The sequence below is a fragment of the Pongo pygmaeus genome, chromosome 4, assembly GCF_028885625.2.
Source record: "Pongo pygmaeus isolate AG05252 chromosome 4, NHGRI_mPonPyg2-v2.0_pri, whole genome shotgun sequence".
Lineage (NCBI taxonomy): Eukaryota > Metazoa > Chordata > Mammalia > Primates > Hominidae > Pongo > Pongo pygmaeus.
Window position 1 is genome coordinate 74434129 of NC_072377.2, and position 13543 is coordinate 74447671.

Genomic DNA, 13543 nt, shown 5'->3' on the forward strand with positions numbered 1-13543 from the left:
CTTGCTCTGTCACCCAGGCTGGAGTGCAGTGTCATGATCTCAGCTCTCTACAACCTCCGCCTCCTGGACTCAGGTGATCCTCCCACCTCAGCCAGCCTCCCGAGTAACAGGGACTACAGGTGCACACCACCACAACCCCCTGGCTAATTTTTGTATTTCTTGTAAAGACAAGGTTTTGCCGTGTTGCCCAGGCTGGTCTCGAACTCCTGGGCTCAAGCGATCTGCCTGCCTCAGCCTCCAAGAGTGCTGGGATTATAAGCATAAGCCACTATGCCCAGACAATTCATAAGCTTTAAATTGAGCACAGTTCCAAGTAGTGTGATGAAATCTGACACTGTACCACTCCAGCCCAGCTGGGACATGAATTCTCCATTTTTCCAGCATAGCTGTACACAGTTCCTGTCCATGAGACACTTATTAGCCCTGTCCGTTATCAGTTTGACTGTCACAGTATTGCAGTGCTTACATTCAAGTCACCCTTACTTTACTTAAAAATGACCCCATTGCACTAGAGTAGTGGTGCTGGCAATTTGGAAATGCCAAAGAGAAGCCATAAAGTGCTTCCTTTAAGTGAAAAGTTGAAAGTTCTCAACTTAATAGGGAAAGAAAAAAATTGTATCCCAAGGTTGCTAAGGTCTACAGTAAGAACAAATCTCTCTGTGAAATTGTGAATGGTATATCATTATAATTATTCCATTATTATTTATTGTTGTTAATCTCTTACTGTGCCTAATTTATAAACTTTATCATAGATATGTACATATAGGAAAAAATATAGTATCTGTAGGGTTTGGTACTCTCCATGGTTTCAGACATCCACTGGGGGCTTGGAACATTTGCCCCACAGATAAGTGAGGACTACTGTGTCCTGCTGCTTCAGGGAAGTGATGAGTATAGAAGCCAGCTTGGAATGGGTTCAGAGTTGAACAGGAAGAAAGAAAAGAGAGGCACTTTTACTTCTACCACAAAAACAACTGTAAGAAATGTACTTATATTTGGCCTAAAAGAAAAATGTACCAGGCCCGGCCGGGAGCAGTAGCTCATGCCTGTAATCCCAGCACTTTGGGAGGCCAAGGCAGGTGGATCACCTGAGGTCAGGAGTTCGAGACCAACCTGACCCACATGGAGAAACTCTGTCTCTACTAAAAATACAAAATTAGCCAGGCTTGGTGGCGCATGCCTATAATCCCAGCTACTTGGAAAGGCTGAGGCAGGAGAAATACTTGAACCTGAGAGGTGGAGGTTGTGGTGAGCCAAGATTGTGCCATTGCACTCCAGCCTGGGCAACAAGAGCAAAACTATGTCTCAAAAAAATAAAAAGTTTAAAAAAAGAAAAATGTACCAGGCCCAATGGCTCATGCCTATAATCCCAGGACTTTGGGAGGCCAAGACAGGAGTATTGCTTGAGCCCAGGAGTTCAAGACCAACCTGGGCAACATTGCAAGACCCTGTCTTTACAATAAAGATACAAAAATTAGCCAGGCATGTGTAGCAGGACGAGCCACAGACAAAACCCCTCAGAGACCAAGTTAAAGAAGGAAGGGCTTTATTCAGCCGGGAGCATCAGCAAGACTCACATCTTAAAAACCGAGGTCAGGCCAGGCACGGTGGCTCACGCCTGTAATCCCAGCACTTTGGGAGGCCAAGGCGTGCAGATCATGAGGTCAGGAGATCAAGACCATCCTGGCTAACACAGTGAAACCCCATCTCTATTAAAAATACAAAAAAAAAATTAGCTGGGCGTCGTGGCAGGCACCTGTAGTCCCAGCTACTCAGGAGGCTGAGGCAGGAGAATGGTGTGAACCCCGGGAGGCAGAGCTTGCAGTGAGCCGAGATCACCCACTGCACTCCAGCCTGGGCAACAGAGCAGGACTCTGTCTCAAAAAAAAAAAAAAACAAGCTCCCCAAGCGAGCAATTCCTGCCCCTTTTAAGGGCTTACAACTCTAAGGGGGTCCATGTGAGAGGATTGTGATCGATTGAGCAAGCAGGGGGTACGTGACTGGGGGCTGCATGCACTGGTAATAAGAATGGAACAGATCAGGACAGGGATTTTCATGATGCTTTTCCATACAATGTCTGAAATCTATAGATAACATAACCGGTTAGGTCAGGGGTCGATCTTTAACCAGGCCCAGGGCGTGGCGCCGGGCTGTCCGCCTGTGGATTTCATTTCTGCCTTTCAGTTTTTACTTCTTTCTTTGGAGGCAGAAATTGGGCATAAGACAATGTGAGGGGTGGTCTCCTCCCTTATTTCTCCCTTTGAGAACCTCACTCATTAGTGGGAGTTTTCACTTTCATCCTCACTACCCATGTCTTCTTGTAAGACAGATCGATAGTAATTCATATAGTACACTTGTGCTGAAGCATTTTGGTGAACTAAGGTAGCGATGAAGCTTTTTATCATTTGAAGAAGTACAGGTAGCAAACAAGGGAGCAGTAAGCAGGTTCCTATTACTATTATAACTCCCATTATAAGAGTTTTAAATCCTCCTAGTGCTGGAAACCATTTTCCAAACATGGCCCCAGGATCAAATCCATGCCACACTTGCATGGGCACATATGCCAGTTTTGTCATATCTCTAATTATGTCTTTAACTACTTGCTCTTGGTCATCTATGCGTAGACAGCAATTAGTAAGGTTAAATTTCCCACAGACCCCTCCTTCAGCTGCTAGCAAGTAGTCAAGAGCCAATCTATTTTGATAGATAGCATTTCTCATCTGGGTTTCTTGCTGGGCCAGAATAGTCAAGACTCTGCCGATTTTGTTAGTGATTATTTCTAAGACAACTTGTAACTGTATGTTTGGTTAAGTGTGTAAATGGGGGTCCGGTATCCCCACGAGCCATCTTGTGCCCAAGTAGCAGGCCCATAATATTGTATGATTTTCTCAGGGGGCCATTTATCATCTTTTTAATTTCTTACAGCTATGCTTGTCTTTTTGCAGGAAGCATAGATGGGGAAGCCCAGGAGTTCGCCTGTCTTTATGGGCAGTAGGAAGAAAGCTGGTTTAATAGTGCCAATAACACAACTACCTGCCCACTGGTCGGGTAATTTGGCATAAGCTCTATGCCCACATAACCAGTATAATCCAGTGGGGGCTGTCCAGTCCCGGTGGGACTCCAGGTGGGTCCACACAGTTTGCAACTTTGGGAATTTACTAAATAGATTCCTTTCTGTGTGATTTGAACTCCACCAAGTGACTTTTTGTGGTACCATTATACAGTTTCTGTCCCAGACAACTAAGTTGTCCTACAGGGTGAGTGAATTCTTTTCCTTTTCTAGCTATGCAATATTGTCCAATAATTGAGGTTTTCTGACCCAGAAATTATCAGGGTAATTCTTTTGAGCCTGGAATTTATCAGGAACCGGGTCTGTAGGAACTAATTCTTGGGTTTCCCATGGCCATTGATCTCCCATTACAGTTTCTCTATACACATAACATGAAGTGACATTGAGAGACTGGGCTACATGCTCGGCTAATTGCAAAAACAAATTTCTTGTTTTTCCTGGAATTTCTGGTACTGGCACATTTAGTCCATCATAGAAAGTTTGAAACACTGGCTCAAGAGAGCGTTCGTAAACTTCTCCTCGAACTAAGATATTTACCTGAGGATCCAGTCTGGCCCCATCAATTCCTAAGGTCACATGCTCCCCTTTTTTCCAGCAAGGATCAAGGGGATTGGTTATTACTAGCTCTAGGGGGTTACATTGTCCCTCAGTAAAGTAAGGGCCATTTTTTCCTTTTCGAAGGTGGACTGGATCCTTTTTATTTTTTATCCAAGTGGCCCAAATGACACAAAACCAGTATCCACATTTATTTCCACACAGTCCTAATTCATGACAAATGTACTTATTTTCGGTCATATAGCCTTTTTCCCAATTAAAAGAGCCACATGCCCTCCCTAACTTATTGCTATTAATGACTTCTGGGTGGGGCCACAGAAGTGGTACTTGGATCCAGGTGAAGCTATGGTCCACCTGGACCCATCAGTCTTCAGATATGCCACACACACAAAAAAAAAAACAGAAAAAAAACTGAAAAGATGTCTCAAAAGGCCAATCTCAGGTTCTACAAGAGTGATGTTATCTGCAGGAGTAATTAGGTAAGTTGTGGCCTCTGGAATACTGTCTAGCACTCCGTGATGTCTACACCTTAGCAGAATTCAGCCTCCTCTCATTCTCCTAGCCTGAGGGTCTCTCAATAGCTTTACAAAGGTAATTGAGTTTGGGGGAAGGGCCACTATCATTTAAACTATAAATGTCTCCCAAAGTTAACTTGGCCCAAGCCCAAGAATGATTAAGGGCAGTTTGAAAGCTAAAGGCAAGACAGGGTTTGATTAGATCAGATCTCTTTTGCCATAATTTTCTCACTGTTATAATTTTTGCAAAGGTGGTTTCAGTAATAAAGTTCCAGTAGGCAGACTGTGAGACCTCATTTTTTTTTATGCTACTAAAGGTCTTTGTGTGTACTCAAATTAGAGTATTGTAAGTTAATTATAATTTATACTGCTCAAAACCCCATTTTCATCTCCAAATAATCCCCAAATTTCCCAGAGTAATAATAATATTTAACATCTATTGAGTGACATTTTATACTATTCATAGTGCTACAGGAAAGGCATCCAGATCCAGACCTCAAGACAGGGTTCTTGGAGCTCATGAAAGAAAGAATTCAGGGCCAGGCCTGGTGGCTCATGCCTGTAATCCCAGCACTTTGGGAGGCCGAGGCAGGTGGATCACCTGAGATCGGGAGTTCGAGACCAGCCTGACCAACATGGAGAAACCCTGTCTCTACTAAAAATACAAAATTAGCTGGGCGTGGTGGCGCATGCCTGTAGTCCCAGCTACTGGGGGAGCTGAGGCAGGAGAATCGCTTGAACCTGGGAGGTGGAGGTTGCAGTGAGCCAAGATCGTGCCATTGCACTCCAGCCTGGGCAACAAGAGCAAAACTCCGTCTCAAAAAAAAAAAAATTCAGGGCAAGTCCATAAAGTGAAAGCAAGTTTATTAGGAAAGTAAAGGAATAAAGAATAAAGAATGGCTACTCCATAGACATCTCTTAGAATGTCTTAACTGTCTGGGAATACAGCCCAGTAGGCCTCAGCCTTATTTTACCCAGCTCCTATTCAAGATGGAGTTGCCCTGGTACAAATGCCTCTGACAACAGTTCTGTTAGTCCAAACTGCACCATTTTGTAAGCTCCCCACTATTTTGCAGACCTTGGTCAAAGTGAAACATTTCATAGGGGTTCAGGGCTGTAAGAAACATCCTGTCTAACCACTTGACCACAAGGCAGACGAAGGCCCAAATAAAGAAACATCCCTATCATATCTTGCTGGGCAAAGTTCCAAGGAACACCACGATGACATCTGCCAGAACAAGGGCCAGAACTGCCTCATCACAGGAACATCTTATCAATATCCTGCTGGGCAGCAATCCATACTGCCCAGACTCCTACCGCCCATACCTATAAATACCCCCAGCCTGTAAGCAGTGGTGGGCTCTGGCATTAGACTGGTCCCCCACTTCTGTAGGTTTTATGCTGGACATAAAGCCTGCATTTACTGTCGAGCCGCCCTCTTTCTGTGCGTGTGTGTGTGTGTGTGTCTTTCTTTAACCCTCGTGTTCCCTTCAAAACCTAACAAGTTCTAGAGACTTTTCACTTAACACATGTATAATCCTCCCAATAACCGTACAATATAAATATTACTACTCCTACTTTGCAGATAAGAAAACTGTGGCACAGAAAGGCCAACAAACTGACCCAAGATCCCACAATTACTAAGTGGCAGAGTTGGGATTCAAACCAAGACTGACACAGGAGCCCACATTCCTAAATTTTTAGCAACAGAAAAATAACCTTTATAATACCCAGTCCGACTTGTCAGAGGCGTTTGACCCAGAGTGCCTCCATCTTGAATAGGGGCTGGGTAAAATAAGGCGGAGACTTACTTGGTTGCATTCCCAGGAGGTTGGGCATTATTATTATTATTATTTTTTTTTTTTTTTGAGACAGAGTTTCACTCTTGTTGCCCAGGCTGGAGTGCAATGGCACGATCTCGGCTCACTGCAACCTCCATCTCCGGGTTCCAGTGATTCTCCTCCTCAGCCTCCCCAGTAGCTGGTAGTACAGGTATGAACCACCGCACCCGACTAATTTCGTATTTTTAGTAGAGACAGGGTTTCGCCATGTTGGTCAGGCTGGTCTCAAACTCCTGACCTCAGGTGATCCACCCGCCTCGGCCTCCCAAGTGCTGGGACTACGGGCATGAGCCACTGCGCCCTCTGCCTATGGAGTAGCCATTCTTTTATTCCTTTACTTTCTTAATAAACTTGCTTTCACTTTATTGTATGGACTTGCCTCGAATTCTTTCTTGCGTGAGATCCAAGCTCTCCTCGGGTCTGGATGGGGACCCCTTTTCAGGTAACACTACCTGACCTGTTTTTACAGATGTGCCTGGATTATACAGTTTCACAGGCAGAATTTAAAGGAAATCAATGCTTTCCTTTTCAAAAAGGAGACAAAACAGTTCGCAGCAACACTTAACAAAATCCTCTTCCTTCTCCTATGTTCTGTCCTCACACACTAGAGGATTCCAGGGCCTCTAGCAACGACGGTTACCAGTACTCCAGGCCCCACACAAAAAGCCACAAAAGCAGTCACCTTCCTCCGTTACTTTATTTGATAGATGACCCCAGGCTCCCTGTGGCAAAGAAGAATCCTTTCTTTTTCTTTTTTTTTTTTTTCCAGAGACGGTCTTGCTCTGTTGCCCAGGCTGGAGCGCAGTAGCATGATCATGCCTTATTGCAACCTTGACCTCCCACGTTCAAGCGATCCTTCCGCCTCTCCCTCCTGAGTGGCTGGGACCACAGGCATATGCCACGCCTGGCTAATTGTTTTTGTATTTTTTGTAGAGACAGGGTTTTGCCATGTTGCCCAGGATAAGAATGTTTCTTTAGAAATCTGGAAATTGCCTTTAGGTTCCCTCAGGAGTAGGAGAGAAGGCCATGAAGGTTCGCACGTGGTCACTCCTAGAAAATTGCCCTGGGATAGTTTGCTGATGAGGCAAATTTTGGTCAATACTAGTTTCTCCTCTCCAAAGTCCATCAAAGGCATTGTTCAAAAGAAATGGCCGTACCACTATTTGTAATCGATTCTCTACAGCTTCAAAAATAGTTATCTCTGGTTGGGGGAAGGGACGTGAACTTTTAAGACTTCGGGCCTTCTCATCACAAAAATGATCCATATTCACAAAAACTTAGAGGCAGAGGGTATGTTAACCTAGATTAAGAATCTCTAGGCCGAGTGCGGTGGCTCACTCCTGTAATCCCAGCACTTTGGGAGGACGAGGTGGGTGGATCACCTGAGGTCAGGAGTTCGAGACCAGCCTGACTAACATGGAGAAACCCCCGTCTCTACTAAAAATACAAAATTAGCCAGGTGTGGTGGCACATGCCTGTAATCCCAGCTACTTGAGAGGCTGAGGCAGGAGAATCGCTTGAACCCGGGAGGTGGAAGTTGCGGTGAGCCGAGATCGCGCCATTGCATGCCAGCCTGGGCAACAGGAGCGAAACTCCATCTCAAAAAAAAAAAAAAAAAAAAAAGAATCCCTAACGCAGAGGAAAAGATTGGTGAGCTTTGTTTAATCACACACGCTGTACATTTTCCACGCCCTCTCCCTCTGCGCTACAGGAATCCGCTGTACTTCTGATGGCCCATAGGTGGCACTGCAGGGACAGGTAAGTGCACCGGGAGCGCCAACCGGAGAGGCCGATAGGAGGCGGGGCTTCAATGCGACACAACGTGGCGGGAGGAGCCTAAGGGACGAGGAAAGGCGAGTGTTCTGCTTGCGCAGACGCAAGGCTGGGCACTCCCCCGGGAGTGGGGGTTGCTGGGCCTGATGACGTGGCATGGCAACGTCCCTACTGCCGCTGCCTCCCGGGAACCTGGCGCCGCCGGAACTGCTCGCGGCCTAGTCCAGAAGCGCGTGTGCTAGTGAGCAGGAGTGGGCGACGGCGGCCCGGCCTGCAGGAACCCGACGGGGTCTCTGCCATGGGGGAGTGACGCGCCTGCGCCCGCTGTTCCGCGGCAGCGGCGAGACATGAGGAGACCCCGCGGCAGGGGTAGCGGCGGCGGCTCGTGAGCCCTGGGATGGAGGAGAAATACGGCGGGGACGTGCTGGCCGGCCCCGGCGGCGGCGGCGGCGGCGGCCTCGGGCCGGTGGACGTACCCAGCGCTCGGTAAGGGACCGATCTGGAAGGCAGCAACCGGCCGGGTCGCTCAGGATGCAACTTCCCCGGCCTCCCTCCGGTCTCCGCTGACAGGCCGGGACGTCCCGGGGTCGGCGCGCCCTCTCCCTCTGCCTGCCTCCCTGCCCGCAGGCTGCCTCCGGGCTCCCCGGGCTCTTCGGGTGCCCGCTGCAGAATGAAGGCGCTAAAGCCAGAAAGCTTCTGCTTGAATTTCTGGGTTACAAGGCAGACAGTCAGTCTTAGAACTGCCCGCCAGTTCACGTGAGAGGTTTTTCTGATCTGTGAGAAGCCTTTCTCTTGGCTGTTTCTCCCTGAAATAGTCTGGCGACTACTTAACCTTTCTGACGTTTCCCTGCATAAATTAGGGGAAGGTGTCACCGTCATCTCTCTTCAGGCGACGAAACCAAAGTACATACGTGAACTTGGATGTTTAGATTAACTGAGCACATCGAGGGTCCAGCCTCATTTTCTTTTTTTATTTTGTTCTTAAATAAGAAATGTGTCCTCGTTGTCAAAAAAATCTAAACAGCACAGCAATTCATAGAGTAAAAAGTGAAAATTCCCACTTCCTCTCTCCAATTCTCCCACCAACCCGAAAAGTAAGGGACCAACAGGTGCAGCGATCACTTTCTAGTGTGTCCTTCCTAAGTTCTGAGATAGTGTCGAAAATGCACAAAATATAGCCCTGCAATTTGGCTGGAACTGGTGTTCATTGCCTCCATTTTTAACGAGTTCTTCCCATTCTGGAATAAATACTTTCTTTGATATTTAAAGAAAGTGATAAATGTGATAAATTCTTTAGAACTGTAGTAGTAGCATTATAACGTAACTTTTTTTTTTTTTTTTTTTTGAGATGGAGTTTCGCTCTTGTTGCCCAGGCTGGAGTGCAATGGTGCGATCTCCGCTCACGAGAACCTCCGCCTCCCAGGTTCAAAAGATTCTCCTGCCTCAGCCTCCCGAGGAGCTGGGGTTACAGACATACGCCACCACCCCTGGCTAATGTTTTGTATTTTTAGTAGAGACGAGGTTTCTCCATGTTGGTGTGGCTGGTCTTGAGCTCCCGACCTCGTGATCGGCCTGCCTCAGCCTCCCAAAGTGCTGGGATTACAGGCATGAGCCACCGCACCCGCCCAACATAAGCATTTTTTATGAAAAGGGAAGAACACCACGTAGGACAGAACTTAAACCAACTGCATTTTTGTAGCATAAATTTAATTTTCTAATCTATTTTGAGCATCTCATTTTGTAAATAACAGCATATCAGATGTTAATTCTTGAGACATGACAACTAAATGCAATAGGCAATTCTGGTCTGATTTGGTAGTAGGGGAAAAGTGCTTTAAAGGATGTCACTGGGTCAACTGACAAAATTGGACTATGGACAGTAGATTAGATCAAAGTATCATATCAGGCCGGTCGCAGTGGCTCACGCCTGTAATCCCAACACTTTGGGAGGCCGAGGCAGGTGGATCACCTGAGGTCAGGGGTTCGAGACCAGCCTGGCCAACATGGTGAAACCCCATCTCTACTAAAAATACAAAAAAAAAAAAAATTAGTTGGACGTGGTATGCGCCTGTAATCCCAGCCACTCAGGAAGCTGAGGCAGGATAACGGGAGAATGGCTTGAACCCAGGAGGCAGAGGTTGCAGTGAGCCGAGATCGCACCACTGCACTCCAGCCTGGGTGACAGAGCGAGACTCCGTCTCAAAAAAAAAGCATATTACTTAAATTTCCTGAAGTAGACAGCTCTGCTGGTTTTATAAGAGAATGTCCATGTTCTTGGGAAAAACAAGTATTTAAGGATAAAGAAGGATGAAGTATGTAACTTACTCTCAAATAGTCCAGGGGAAAAAAATATCTCTGTGTGTGCATTCAGAGAGAGAGAGAATAATAAATCACACGGGACGATACATTAACAATTACGGGGTCCAGGTAAAGGATATACTACTCTTGTAACTTTTACATAAACTGGAAATTATCTTTAAATGAGTAGTTTAAAAGTGTTATTTATTCAAGAGTGTAAAGAGTGTATTGTCTCAGGTAGGGAAATGTGGTAAACAATCCTTTGCTATTTTATTTGTACTATTTACTTAGCAGAGTTGCCCTTCTATTGTAGTTTATTGCAGAATCAAATTCAACTCATGACTGGTTGAATTTTGATGGATTCCACATTGCAAGAGTAAAGGAAGGATGAGGTCCTGGCTGGAAAATGTGGAAATTAAAAAGAAGTTTCCCCTCTTAACTCTGCCTACCATTCTCTCATTTAACTCCAGTATCCCAAAAGCCAGGCGTCAACCTTCCGGAAGGACCCTTCTGGAAAACTTACCAAATCTCCAGCAATTGTCTAGGTATAAAGTAAATGTAGGCTAAAGCAGGAGGATCACTTGAGCCCTAGAGTTTGAGACCAGCCCTAGTAACATAGTGAGATCCCTGTCTCTACAAAATATAAAAATTAGCCAGGCACAGTGGCAGTGCCCTGTAGTTCCAGCTACTTGGGAGGCTAAGGCAGAAGGATCACTTGAGCCCAGGTGGTCAAGGCTGCAGTGAGCTATGATCCCATAACTGCACTGCAGCCTAGGTGACAGTGCAAAACCCTGCCCCGCCTTTCCCCTCCAAAAAAACTCCAAAAAAAAACCCTACAAAAAAACCAACAACAACAAAAAAATAAAGTAAATGTATATGTACTAGAAAAAAATAGAACACAAAAAACACCCTTAGAGATTTTAGTTGTTTCTTCCCTTCCTTTCTTCTCTTTTTCTTTTTCTTTTTTTTTTTTTTTCTTTGAGACGGAGTCTCGCTATGTCGCCCAGGCTGGAGTGCAGTGGCGCGATCTCGGCTCACTGCAAGCTCCGCCTCCCTGGTTCGCACCATTCTCCTGCCTCAGCCTCCGGAGTAGCTGGGACTACAGACGCCAGCCACTGCACCCGGCTAATTTTTTGTATTTTTAGTAGAGACGGGGTTTCACCGTGGTTAGCCAGGATGGTCTCAATCTCCTGACCTTGTGATCAGCCTGCCTCGGCCTCCCAAGGTGCTGGTATTACAGGCATGAGCCACCGCGCCCCGCTCTTTCTTCTCTCCTTCCCTTCCTTCATTCCTTCCTTTCTTCCCCTTCCCTTTCTTTCTCTTCTTTCTGACAAGTTCAGTTCCTCTGTTGCCCAAGATGGAGTGCAGTAAAATAATCATGGCTCACTGCAGTCTCAAACTCCTGGGCTTAAGCAATCCTTCCACCTCAGCCTCCCCAGTATGTGAGACTGCAGATGTGCACCATCATGCCCAGTTCATTCTTTAATTTGTAGTAGAGATGAGGTCTTGCTGTGTTGCCCAGGTTGATCTCCAACTCCTGGGCTCAAGCAGTCATCCCACTTCAGCCTCCCAAAGTGCTGGCATTACGGGCGTGAGCTACCATGCCTGGCCTGGATTCTTTGATTTTTAAAGTTCCAATTAATGAACTGTTGGGCTAAAGATGAAAAACCAGGCTAAGTAACCTATATTGATAAGCCGACATTCCTAGTTCATGTTATGAAGGAAAAACAATGGCGTCGATTTATCAGGAAGTGGAGACGGGAGAGGAGAGGAAAGGGAGGCTAATTTTTAAAAACTTTTTGGAGAGACGGGGTCTCGCTGTATTGCCCAGGTTGGTCTTGAACTCCTGGACTCAAGTAATCATTCTGCCTAGATTTCCCAGGCATGAGCCACCATGCCTGGCCCATCCCCCCACACTCCCAATTTATAAACCATTATTTCCCATTAACTAGTCTTGTCAAAGGTTATCACTGGACTTTTCTGTGAAGGTTTAGAAAATTCCCTGGTTCTCGCCAGGCGCGGTGGCTCATGCCTGTAATCCTAGCACTTTGGGAGGCCAAGGTGGGTGGATCACCTGAGGTCAGAAGTATTAGACCAGCCTGGCCAATCAACATGGTGAAAACCTGTCTACTAAAAATACAAAAATTAGCCTGACATGGTGGCAGCCATCTGTAATCCCAGCTACTCAGGAGGCTGAGGCAGGAGAATTGCTTGAACCCGGGGGTTCAATCAAAGAAAATTCCCTGGTTCTCTAATCCTGGAATTACTGAAATCTGGATTTAGGTTCAAACCTGCCTCTTGGGCTTTGCCTACTGCGGTAGCTCAACAGTTCTCTGGCTAAAAAATAAAAATCAGTGTGTAATTCAAGTTCAATTCATTCAATAAATACTCAAGTATCTACTGTGTAGAAGGCACTAAACATGGGGTTTTAAACAACTCAGACTACCAGCTCATTTATTAGTTGTGTGACCTTGGGCAAATTACTTTTCTATGACTCAGTTTTGTGAAACAAGGATACCACTTCTTAGTTTGTAGGACTGTTCTAAGAATTAAATGAAATGATGTATTCAAAGCACTTGGAACATAGCAGGTGCTCAACAAATGTTAACTGTGACCCTCTGCCCTTCCCCACAAAGAGGACTTAAACCAAAATAAACCTTTGTTTAAAATAATCCATATTTGTGAATTTAGGCATTAAAAATACCCACAATTAAAGGACTTGTCAACTAGTTTTTGTTGCAGATTATAACTAGTATTTGATTTTTGGTCTGTATAAAGTAAAACTCTTGCAACCTGGAATCCATCAAAATTCAACCAGTCCTGAGTTGCATTTGATTGATTCTGCAATAAACTACAATAGAAGGGTAACTCTGCTAAGTAAATAGTACAAATAAAATAGCAAAGGATTGTTTACCACATTTCCCTACCTGAGACAGTACACTCTTGAATAAATAACACTTTTAAACTACTCATTTAAAAATAATTTCCTGTTTACGTAAAAGTCACAAGAGTAGTATATTCTTTGCCTGGACTCCGTAATTGTTAATGTATCGTCCTGTGTAATTTATTATTCTCTCTCTCTCTGAATGCACACACACAGGTATTTTTTTCCCCTGGACTATTTGAGAATAAGTTACATACTTCATGTTTCTTTATCCTTAAATACTTGTTTTTCCTAAAAACATGGACATTCTCTCATAAAGCCAGCAGAGTTGTCTGCTTCATGAAATTTAAGTGACCTCGCCAGAGGCTAAGACTCGTGACTCCTATAGTGGTTGAGGAGAGATAGTTGCCTGCCTGCTGGGTGGGAACCTGGGGATCTGATTACTTGGAAGACTTCCTAGAGATCCTCGTCTTTTCAGCTTCTCATTCCCCTCCTGAGGTGTTTCCAATTCCTGAGCCTTTTTAAAGGACTCTAGGTCCAGTCAATTGACCTTTCAACCACAACTCTCACTGTAGTCACTTAACAAGGCCGAGGAGGCGCAAACCAA

General features: G+C 45.4%; 1 protein-coding gene across 4 annotated transcripts in view; it reads left to right on the plus strand.

Annotated features, from left to right (window-relative positions):
• Positions 1-7833: 7833 nt before the first annotated feature.
• Positions 7834-13543, plus strand: part of SLC30A5 (solute carrier family 30 member 5) — a 36057-nt gene continuing 30347 nt past the window's right edge. The window contains exon 1 of one of the 4 annotated variants that reach the window (XM_054489829.2): positions 7834-8240. In XM_054489829.2, coding sequence (XP_054345804.1) covers positions 8152-8240 — 89 coding nt within the window. In that variant the 5' untranslated portion in view covers positions 7834-8151. The remainder of the gene's footprint in view (positions 8241-13543) is intronic. The other 3 variants (XM_054489832.2, XM_054489833.2, XM_054489830.2) reach the window with 3 other exon arrangements.